Source organism: Cyprinus carpio, chromosome A13 (assembly GCF_018340385.1).
Source record: "Cyprinus carpio isolate SPL01 chromosome A13, ASM1834038v1, whole genome shotgun sequence".
Classification (NCBI taxonomy): Eukaryota; Metazoa; Chordata; class Actinopteri; order Cypriniformes; family Cyprinidae; genus Cyprinus; species Cyprinus carpio.
The window spans coordinates 27379590-27392084 of NC_056584.1; the positions used below are offsets into that span (position 1 = coordinate 27379590).

The following is a 12495-nucleotide window of genomic DNA, read 5'->3' on the forward strand; positions in this document are numbered from 1 at the left end:
CGAGCTCTCCAGTCCGTCTGGTAATGAAAGCCAACACACACAGACAGTCATTAAAGCGCTGTGTTATCTGATGCAGGATGCGTCTGATAGCTGGTATTTACATCTTACAGCAGCAGATACGCCGGTCATTATGTGTGCTGCTGCATGGATGAAAGCATCTGGAAAGCCTTTTTGCGGTTTTCCCATTATTTTCAGAGCCGCTCCACAGTTCTGTGCTCATAAATAAAAGTTCCTCTGTGAAAAATGTTCAGTGATATAGTAGGTCGGGCGTCTGTATGTTCTTCATTGATTCAGGAGTGCATTATGGAGTCGTTCAGTGCTGGAATTTGAAATACATTCTGACATAAATAAAGGATTGGCAGTGAAGTCAACGCTTCAGTCCACTTTCCAAAACTGGAAATAAATTTCCCCTGGAGTCAGGACAGGTTTACCTGCACATAGCCAGTGATTTAAGCACAAAATCTGGTGCATTCTGCAGTTATTTCGGCTAAAAACAGCTCACTAGGCAGGAGAGACCGTCTGTCAGATCGAAGCAACCGGTCACAGTTCGTTTTGTTTTTACGTGTTGTTTAGAGGCAAGATTATCTGAAATAGAGCATACTATAATAATAGACCAACTTGGAGCAAAATCCAGTTAAAATGAGAAAGTGGTGCAATTGGTTTTACAGAAAACACAGGAAAATTTAGCAGAAATGTATCCACAAGTAGTAAGTATTGATTTTTTTTAATGAATATACATAATATAAACTGCAGTTTGGAGTCTTTTATGTTTTTGAAATAAGTCTCTTCTGCTCACCAAGGCTGCATTTATTTGATCAAAAATACAGTAAAAATTGTGAAATATTATTACAATTTAAAATCACTGTATTCTATGTGAATACATGTTAAAATGTAATTTATTTCTGTGATCAAAGCTGAATTTATCAGCATAATTTCTCCAGTCTTCAGTGATTTCCTGCTCGAGTAACATTTCTGATTATTATCAGTGTTGAACTCAGTTGTCTTGCACAATATTTCTGTGGAAACTGTGAAACATTTTATTTTTCAGGATTCTTTGATGAACAGAAAGTTCAAAAGAACAGCATTTATTTGATATAGAAATATTTTGTAACATTAAATGCCTTTACTCTCACGTTTGATCAATTTAATGCATCCTTGATTAATATTATTTTCTTTCTTTCTTTCTTTGTAATAATTCACAGTATTGCTGTTTTTACTGGGTTTTTCATCTAATACATGCTGCTGTGGTGAGCAATGATGATTTTTGAACAAATTAATAAAATAATAAAAATATAAACTATATATATAGGGTTTGGTCTGAGGCTTATACTAACCTTCAGATATCCCAGAATATGAGATTGATTTTAAGTGTCTACTGGGGGGAAAAATCAACACTTAGCATTCCAGACGTTTGTGAGCTAAACACGTGGGCTTCAGCAAACAAATACAGAATGTCTTACAGTCTTATTGCAAAGACTCCCACTCATTCATCATACACTCAATACTAATATCATACCACAGCATTATAGTAGCACACACTGCAGATGTGTGTTCGGAGGCCTTCATTAAAGCTGCAGATCTCGTCTTGAGTTTTCAGTGAGATGTGAGCTCCAGAGAGTTTCCTTCGGCACAGCAGGAGCTCCAACACACACACACACACACACACACACACACACACACACACACACACACACACAAACACACACACGCACACACACACACCACATATACACACACACAAACACACACACAAACACACACAAACGCACAAACACACACACGCACGCACACACACACACACGCACACAGACACAAGCACACACATATACATACACACACACACACACACTCCAGGACTCTCATCTTCATCCTCGCCAAACACACACTCTTCCAGCACAGCAGGACTCGATCCCATGACCCCCGGCATAACTGGCCCACTGCTCTCATTAACCAGCACTATGTGTGTGTGTGTGTGTGTGTGTGTGTGTGGTGTGCTGTGTCAAGGGTGTTGTGTATGTCACAGTCGGGAGGGTGTTTAAATATGTCGGGGTGCATTCATGTCATGAAAACAAAGCTGCTGCATGTATTGATTCACACCAGCTCGTTGAACATACTAAACCTGCGCTGCTGTTATTCTACTCACTAACCTCGCCACTCTAGGGGGCGATAGAGTTTCCTCCAGGCTGGCGAAGTTACAAATGCACGCACGTGTCCAGCTAATAAAAATATGTTCTTAGAGCGTTTAGAACTTTTAAAATTGTTCAGTTTTTTAAATGTTTAAAAAGTGTTTTTTTCGTGATTGTGCACATTGATCTTTTTAAATCATTTTTTTTTTTTAAATCTTGCTCCAAACTTCAGCCTTGCCATCACAGGAACGAATAATAAAAAATAAAAAAATCAATTAAAATACATTAAAATAGAAAACATTTATTTCAGGTTTTGTAATATAGTATTATTTGCAACAATATTTAACAATATTGCAGTTTTTACTGCACTTTTGAACAGATTAATGATAATTTTACACACATATATATACAAATTAGTTTATATAGAAACTGTAAATATTTCATCATCTTCATTGTTGTGTTCAGTATTCGTCAAATATTACTTTGTTATTTGCATTAAGTGTCACAGAGATTTTTTCAAATGTTGAAATCACTTGTGCAATCAAGTTAGTTATACCAAAAAATGTAAGGCAGCAACTGAGTTTGTTTTTAAGCTGAAACACAGTTTTTAATGCTGTACAGTATATCATCTGGTTGGTTTAATCTGTAAAAAAGAGGAATTTTGCGAGTGCATTAAAGAAATGGATGAACAAAGGCAGTGTCACACCGTTGCTCATCTCTGTCTTAATACAGTGTCTGATGTTGTAGCGTGTGAACACGTGCGCTCACACACGCGTGTGCCAGCGGCCCTCAGGGAAACGCTTGTGAACAAGTGGAAAATGACAGGTTCCTCTCCACTGATCACAGAGCCCCGGGTCGCTGTGAGGTCATCTGAAAAGCGTCCTGCCACAGGAGCACAGCATGATGGGAGGAACACAGAGCAAAGCGTGCCAGCACACTGTCTGATTGCTGTCCTCCGCCGGCGCGGGTCACTGCGCAGCCCGTGTAAACCTGCATCTGTTTTCTTCACTCCTGCTGCCTTTTATTTGACCTTTTTACATTTTTTTCCTCAGTCATATTTTCGATGTTTTTCACACTTCATCTCCGCCTGTCGTTCTTTACCATCTCTGATGCGCTGGAGGTCCTGGCGGAGAAATATATTTGAGATATTTATCATAAAAACAAATATATATATAATTTCATATGTATCAGGGTTGTTTTAGTGTCATCAAGATATTTTGAATTAGTTTTTATAATATTTTCGGCTATCATTTTAATTTTAGTTAAAGCTGTATTTTTTTATTTCTTTATATGTCTATATAGTTTTCATTAATTTCAGGTTTAGTTAGTTCAGTAAATTTAGCTTGGGAAACTAAAATATATATAAAACATCATTTTAAAAATGAGTGACAAAAGCAATGTTTTATTTAGTGCTTTTGTGAGGTTTTCATCTCCTGTTGGATTTCACCCTAAAAGCAAAATCAGTAAATAATATGGGTATAAAGATTAATGTCATAACTATTAAGCACATTTTGCCCTAAAATTCTCAATAAAACATATATATTATTAAAATTGTAATTTATGAAAATTTTATAAAATGTTTTTTATGATCATTTAAAATTTAAAAATGTTATTATTATTATTATTATAATTATTTATTTATTTAATTTTAAATAAATGTCTATCTAATTTTCATTCATTTTAGTTTTAGTTAATTTTGCTTTGGCAAATCACTGAAATAATATTTTATTATATTTCAGTTAAAGTTTGTTTTATTTCAAGTAACAATAATAGTTTTACGCTCTTAACTTTAGTTATGTGTGTGTGTAAAAAATATTTATTTATAATTGAATGGAATTGGTTATTTTATTCAAGCTCTATAAACATATATTCAGATTTCATTTAATTATGTGCTTTATGGATCTCTGTATAATATATTTGTTGAATTATTTTGGGCAATTTTACAACAACAATCATTTATTCATCACATAAATTTGTGGTTAAATGTATCTCGGATATGTTTTCATGAGATTCAGCTACATTTAGTTTCAGCAGTGTTTTTCTGTTTGTTTGACAGCTGAAGTCTGGAAAACACAAGGAAGAACTCGTAATATTGTGCCGTTTTAAAAATTAAACACAATTAGCTTTTAATAATTGAGTGACTGTTTTTCTCCCTGCTGCTGTAGGATGCGCTGGAGGTCCTGGCGGAGAACCTGGAGTTCTGTGGGAATCAGGGGCCGAGCCTGCCCCTCCGCACTGAGACACCCGCTGCCCTGAGACACCTTGAAGCCCTGAGATGCCTGGAGGAGACGCAGCATCTGCCCTGCCTGGGAGAACACAGCAGGGCCATCATAGAGGTGCGCTCCGAGACCCCTCCATCCTCTCTCTGTCTCTCTCATCTCACAGTCAGCCGACCGCGTCTGAGCTCATCGGAGATGCTCTGATACACATCACAGAGCTGCTGTTTGTTTTCCTGAGGGTGGAAGCAGCAAGACATGGCTTGGAAAGAAAGAGCCCAACATTTCGCAGAAAAGAAGTTGAAAAAACTGGTCAATCTCAAACCTGCCGGGTCATATTTCACCCTAAAAGCAAATCACGAAATTATATTGTTGGAAAGATCATTGCACATTAAGCACATTTTCCCCTATAAAACTCATCACAGTAGTGTGAAAAATTATATACTGGAGCACAAAAGCAGTCTTAAGTAGCACAGGTATATTTGTAGCAGTAGCCAAAAATACACTGTATGGGTTACAATTATAGATTTTTCTTTTATGCCAAAAATCATTAGGATATTAAGTAAAGATCATGTTCTATGAAGACATTCTGTAAATTTCCTACTGTAAATATATTAAAACTTAATTTTTGATTAGTAATATGCATTGCTAAGAACTTCATTTGAACAACTTTAAAGGCGATTTTCTCAATATTTAGATTTTTTTTTTTTTTTCACTCACAGATTCTAGATTTTCAAATATTGTCATAACAAACTTATTTATTCAGCTTTCAGATGATGTAAAAATCTCAATTTCGAAAAATTTACCCTTATGACTGGTTTTGAGTTCCAGGGTCACAATTATTTATAAAAGTGTTTGATGTGCTAGATCTTATGCTTGTTTAAATGTAAAAAATGTTAATGGTTAAAAGCTTAGTGGTCCTAAAATTTGGCCATATACTTCATATTCAGGATTTATAAATATATTTTAAGATTTCAGATAATTATTCCCTGTTTGGCCCTTCATTAATACAAAATTATAATATAATTATTTTAAATCTTATTTGAAGCTTTATATGATTTCTGAAAAAAAATAACACATAAAAATATATCAAAGATAATAATAATAAAATCCATATGTTGACTTTGGGGTTAAATAAAAATAATTCTTATGAGATAAAATATATTTCCAAGCTTATTTTAGGACTATTGAGATCCATATGTTGACTTTGGGGTTAAATGAGTCTTATTTTGATGAGATTCACCCACATTTAGTTGAAGATCCTGCAGTATTTCAGCAGAGACGTGTGTCTGTGAGTGTTTTTCTGTTCGTTTAACAGCTGAAGTCTGGAGAACACAAGGAAGAACTTGATGCCGTTTTAAAAATTAAACACAATTAGCTTTTAATAATTGAGTGACGTGTGACAAAAACACTGTTTTACTAAGTTGTATGTTTACTGACGGCGTGTTCAGTAGTAAAACATCAAATTAAAACTCTCTAACGTCTGTGTCTTTCCGTTTCTTTGATGAGAATGAATTGCGTGCGGCTTAAACGAATACAGACGATTAAATGACTAGTTCACCCTCAAGTGATCATTCTGTTACTCTCTCTCATGTCCTCGACTTTCTTCTGTGAAACACAGATGTTTGAGTGTGAAAATAGATGATTCTCTGAAATTTCACACAGACTCTCTGATTAATGGGAAGTGTGTTTGATGGGGAAGTCAATCATTACAGTGATAAATGTGATTAATACACTGATTCTGCTTCCTGCAAATAAAGCATCTTCACAACAGCGCCAGAGCGATGGGAGACCACGCAACGAGCGTTTCATTAGACTTATTATGCTGCAATTAACAAAGACGCTGTGTGTGTGTATGTGCATAGATTATTCACAGCTAGTGTGTTTAATCATAACAGCTCATGAATGCGTTTGACAGCGACTCTCTGGACTATCTTCACAGGAGATCTCTGAATGCGGATCGTGCTCCAGAGTTGAGGAGATACTGAATGATGAGAGGTATCGGACTATGAAGGTAGAGTAACTCTCTCAGGACGTCAGAGCTTAGCTGTGTGTGTGTGTGTGTGTGTTCATGTGTGTGTGTGTTCATGTTTGTGGCTCAGTTGTTCAGCAGTGTCTTCGGGGTCGGACCAAAACGGCAGAGAACTGGTTCTGTAGAGGACTGCGGACGTTTGAGCAGGTGCTGAATGAACCCAGCATCAGACTGAACCGCATGCAGACCGCAGGTAAACACCGAAGGGGTTTGAGCATCTCAACTGTGAGCATTTTATTATATCATGTAGATGTGTACTGTAAAAAATGACTAAAAAAACTATATTTGACATTATAGGTTTACGGTAAAGTTCCCCTACTATAACTATAATTTACAGTGAATAACCGTAAATTGACATTCCAAAAATTCCCTGAATTACATTTTGGAAGTGAAAAAGACTATAATTTACAGTGAATAACCGTAAATTGACATTCCCAAAATTCCCTGTGTTGCATTTCAAATTTGATGTTTTTTGGTTGAAATAACCATGTTTCTTCTTAGTTGTTTCTTATTACTTTTATATATTAAGGTTGTGTGTTGCACCTAATGTTGTTTAATGAATGTTTATTGCATTATTTCAGTTTCCTGTGTCTCACCAATATATTTATTAATATCTATATGAAAGACCTTCCATATATGTATGTATATGTATATGTTATTATTTAAAAGCTGGTTGTGATGGGCTTCGGTTCATCATGTGACGTTCTCATCACCACCTGCATTTGGTGGTATATATTATGTAACACATCAGTGTATTTCAAAGGTACAAAACAGATTTCAGTACTTCAGTAGGTTGGTATAGTAACATTATATAAGTTTATAAAATTATGATATTTAACTAAATAAATTTAAGTTAAAACCGTAAAACCTAAAATGTTTCTACCGTATTTTTTACAGTAAAATTCCGGCAAGCACAGCTGCCGTGTTTTTACCGTACATTTTACAGATTTTTTTTTTTACAGTTTATATATGCACAAAAAAAAAACATAGTTTCACTATGGTGCATGTCCAAAATATACAATACTTTATTTACTCTGGGTGAGAAAAATCTATTTTGTTACAAAATGTGATTCTTTACACAAACACTGTTTAAATCAGCACAATAATGAAAAAAAAAGAAAAAGCTTTTAGATGCTAATAACACGTATTGTCTAGAGACAAAAAAAAAAAAATAATTAAAAATTCTGGTATAATGCAACATATATGTACAGTAAACACAGTCAGGATTGTAAACATCTTATCTTATGTTTGTTCGTGACTTTGTATTTTTCGAAGCAATTAGTTGAAAAATACTGTAAAATTCAACATTGTTTTAATTTAGTTGAAAAATACTTGACTACACAACTTTGTTTTAATTTATTATTACGTTTTTAATTATTTTAAACAGTACTTTTATAATTGAACTTTTATGTATTTACATATTTAAAGTAGTTAAACAGCAATCAACATCCTGGGCATTTATTTCATTTATCATAAACAATACTCTTATAATTACTGCACTTTTTATATTTAAATATTTAAAGTATTAAAACAGAAGATCCCAAATTTATAACATCTAAATGCATAAAGAAATCCTTAATAAAATATACTTAACATTTAATCAAAAATACTTAAAATCTCAGTACTTATTGAATCAGCAGCTAAATATTTAGTTGAAAAATACTTAACTACACACCATTGTTTTAATTTATTGTTAAATTTTTTTATTTTATTTTATACAGTACTTATAAAATATTAAAACAGAAATGAACATCTAGGACACAGAGAGCCAAAATGTATAAAATTCTAAATGCAAAAAACAAAAACAAACAAACAAAACTAAATTTACCTAATACTTAATAATAATAAAAAAAAAAATAAAAAAAAATCAGTCTCACTACATATTGAATTGACAGCTAAATATTTATTAGAAAAATACTTATTTTAAATTTTACTGATTATTTAATTATTACAATTTAATATTTAAATGAATAAAAATTACTTAAAACATTCTTAATAAAAACACTTTAGAAAGAACATATTGAATCGGCAGCTCAAAATTATTATAATGTAGAATCGGGAGGTTTATGCCAATTCCCAGCCCTAAAGTACTTCCAGGAATACCATGTTTTTACCATCTACGCACAGTACTCACTAGAGTATGTGTCCAAAACAACACTGTTTTACCGCAGTTTATAATGTTTTCACAGAAGAGTCACTTTTTTTCTAGAAGTGTTTGAGTTTATTTAAGCCTGACCTCCCTCTCCCTCTCTCTCTCTCTCTCTCTCTCTCTCTCTCTCAGAGTAAAAACACAGTGTACAGTAAATGCACTTATCGATGAGTCTGGATTCATGTGGAGCGTCTCGTATTAAAAAAATAAGTGGGAGAATGGTGACGGTTTTGGTTGTTATACTGTACATTCAGAGCTCATCAATCAGGCTGTCATCTCATTTATGAATTATGATATGATTTTATTGTTAGCGTTTAAAGCGTTTGCCTCATCTGACCTGTTGTTCTATGGCCTCGAGTCTTAATATGGATTTATGATGGAGGGCCATGTTGTTAATTACTGAAATCTACTGTAAGTTTTAATGAGGCAGAGATTGTTTCCTAACACACATTTTCCAGGCCTCGTAATTTTGCACCGCTGTCTTCAGGCGCTCATTTATGACCTGCTGATCTATAAACAACACGCTGGCTTCAAACAATTATGCAAATCCCGTTTGGGAGATTTCCAGTCAGGTGAGAGGCGGATCAGACGCTCTCCTGTTGGAAAAGGTCTTGTTTTTGTAGTGATTTACCTGGCTGTGCGCTTGTGATGCGTCTGTTTTGAAGTTCAAACTGATGTTTTGTGTAAAGGATGATTATAAGTGTAAAAATAAGAGAACGACATAAAATATATGATGCCTTTCTCCAAAAGTGCTTTATCTATGTATAGCAGCATGCATCAGTACCCACTTATAAAGTACTATAATGTTTACCAAACTTTTTTAGAAGAAAATAATGCTTTTTTTTCAGCAAGGATGCATTAAATTAATCAAGTGACCGTAAAGACATTTATAATGTTACCAAAAGATTTCCATTTCAAATAAATGCTGTTCTTTTGAACTTTCTATTCATCTGTGAAGCCTGAAAAATAAAATGTCTCACGGTTTCCGCAGAAATATTGTGCAGCACAACTGTGTTCAACATTGATAATAATCAGAAATGTTTCTTGAGCAGCAAATCATCATATTAGAATGATTTCTGAAGATCATGTGACACTGAAGACTGGAGTAATGATGCTGAAAATACAGCTGCGCATCACAGAAATAAATTAAATTGTAACAGATTTTCAGATAGAACACAGTTATTTTAAATTGTAATAATATTTCACAATTTCTACTGTATTTTTGACTCAATTAATGCGGCCTCTGTGAGCAGAAAAGACTTCTTTTAAAATCCTTTTAAATTTACCAACTTCAAACATTTGAATAGTATTAACTTTTAAATCATAAGTATAAAAAATTATACATTTTAACTTTATTGCAAAGCATTCAGATATATTCAAATATATAAGTAGTTTGAGAATGTAGAGACTGGTTGGTGGATCTTCTATCATGATTTTGGGTGATGCACATTTTACATTTGCATTTATGCATTCGGCAGATGCTTTTATCCAAAGCAACTTTAAAGTGCACTCAAGTCTGTCACTCAAGGTGCTTTATCACTGAAAGTAATTTCTCTATGGAGAAAATTAATGGGTTTTTTATTTCTGGAAACCGCTGGTTACGTGTGACAATGGCACAAGGGAAGAATTTCACAATATTAGAAAGCAGATCAAAAAAAGCAAAGATAAAAACCAGGAACGTCTACTGTATGTTTGTCTTGAAGGCTGACAAAGAAAGTTTTGGCAGTAGTACCTTTTTTTTAAAGTTTTTTTTTATTTTTTTATTTTGTGCTTGTGCCATGCTGTTCTTTAAAGGAATATCTCACCCGGAAACCTGCAGAAAATATCCTCACCCGCCATCCGAGATTAGGATGAGTTTGTTTCTTCATCAGATTTGGAGAAATGTAGCATTGCATCACTTGCTCTGCAGTGAATGGGTGCCGTCAGAATGAGAGTCCAAACAGCTGATAAAAACATCACAATAATCCACAAGTAATCCACTCCCCAGTCCCTCCATCAGTTAACATCTGGAGAAGACAAAAGATGAAACAAATCCATTGTTTTTAACTAAAATGTGAGTCCATAATCCATAATAAAGCTTCTTTCAGTGAAAAAGTGTTCTGGTGTGAATCAGGAGAGAAATCTGCACAGATCAAGCAGCGTTTAAACAGCTCTAAACAATATGTGTTCTCATTTTGACTATATAGACAACAGGAGATGCACTTTTTCAGGGGATGGATCCATTGGTGAGCAAGTGATGGAATGCTACATTTCTCCATATTTAACGAGTTTTTGCAGACAAGCACCTCACACTCAGGTTTTCTTTAGTCAATGTAAAAGCCTAGTTTGTGCAACAGTTGGTGGGCGTTCGTCATTCAGTCTTTCATTCATCCGCTCTGCTCAGGGTTCTTGTTTTATGAGGACATCAGTAAGCCGGTGAGCAGGACAGAGGCCAGCGCTCTGAAGATTATAGTGGAGGAAGCGGTCATCTGTGTCAACCCATCCGCCACCGTCAGCATCACAGGAGGATTCCGCAGGTAAACCATCAAGATTACTGCTTTGTGCCTGTTTATGACAGTTCAGGAGTGTGTGATTGTGCTCTTTTAAGAGTCTGTATTGCTCAGTTTGTTCTTTTTGTAGCTCACATGTAATGGGGTTGTGTTTAGTCCGTGGTCTGGTTCTCTGTCGGTGTCCTGTATCATGCACACACACACACACACACACACACACACACACACACACACACACACACACACACACACACACGAAACGAGGACAAAACAAAAACCAACACAAAAAAATAATACAAGAATAAATATTCTTAAATAAGAAGTTGCATGTAGACAAGTAAATGATTTTTTGACTTTTATGCAATGGTACATTTACACACACACACACACACACACACACACACACACACACACACACACACACACACACACACACATATTTGTTTAGATGCAAAAAAATTTATCATTCAAAAGTAAGATATATTGGTAAGATGTTACTCTTTTATAGTTCAGAGTTCATGTGTTTGTTTTGCTTACGTTTTTCTTAAATGTTTCTCCCTAAGGTTCCTTTGGAGAAACACAAATAGACACAGATGAGTTGATATAAAGTGAGAGTATAGAACTGTAAAATGAATATACTGTAGATAAATCTGAGAAATTGTTGAGAATCTGATGCTCGTTCTCTGAGAGTGAGAGGAAAAACCTCTGAGAAGCAGGAGAGTTTAGAAAACAACAACAAGCAGTCGAACAAAAACAATTAGATATTAATAAGATCTTGTGTGATTCTGTGTCCTGTGTGTGTGTGTGTGTTTGCTGCTGTGATGCACTGAAGGTTTGTTTATTATTGATAGCAGAATTATGTTTAAACTGTGTCCCGTTCAGGCTTCAGTCTGTCTGTGAGCTGAGCTGCACGCTTGTGGATTAATGTCACAGGATTCACTCGCGGCTCCCTCAGAATAAACTGCGTGTCACATTACTACCATGTAAATGTAAGAAGGTGTTTGTTGTACCTTGAGGGTTATGCATCTTAACAACATTCGACAGGCAGAAAATGCCAAACATCCTCATGCAATCATACAGTGTTTTTCTGATCAAGAACAGGGTGTTTTATCCTTTCTGACGGTCTCATCTGTAGTGTTTTGTTTGGTGCGGTTGTAAAGTTGAATTATTCAGAGGTCAGCTGTCTGTACGGACACAGATGCTCTCCATTCTGTTGTTTTTGCCGCTCTCGGTCCTTCAGGCTCGCCGATGGTGATGAGAATTATGGGAAGAGAGGCACTCGACTGCTTTAAAACCTCCACGGGCTCGTCTCGGCATGTCACGCTTTAAATCCCATTTATGATGTTTTGTGTGCTTTGTAAGGAAAGGGGCTGTATATATACGTCTGCTGGTGTTGTGTTATTTCTGGTGCGCTTGTTTCTGCAGGAATGTGTCTGATGATGCTTCAAATAGAAGCTGATGAATTAAAAAAATTAAAAGGTAA

At 35.0% G+C, this 12495-nt stretch overlaps 1 protein-coding gene across 1 annotated transcript in view; it reads left to right on the plus strand.

Annotated features, from left to right (window-relative positions):
- Positions 1–12495, plus strand: part of LOC109084734 (DNA nucleotidylexotransferase-like) — a 46296-nt gene that overhangs the window by 15996 nt on the left and 17805 nt on the right. The window contains 5 exon segments of the mRNA XM_042769618.1: positions 4292–4462; positions 6285–6356; positions 6445–6472; positions 6475–6567; positions 10907–11039. Coding sequence (XP_042625552.1) covers positions 4292–4462; positions 6285–6356; positions 6445–6472; positions 6475–6567; positions 10907–11039 — 497 coding nt within the window.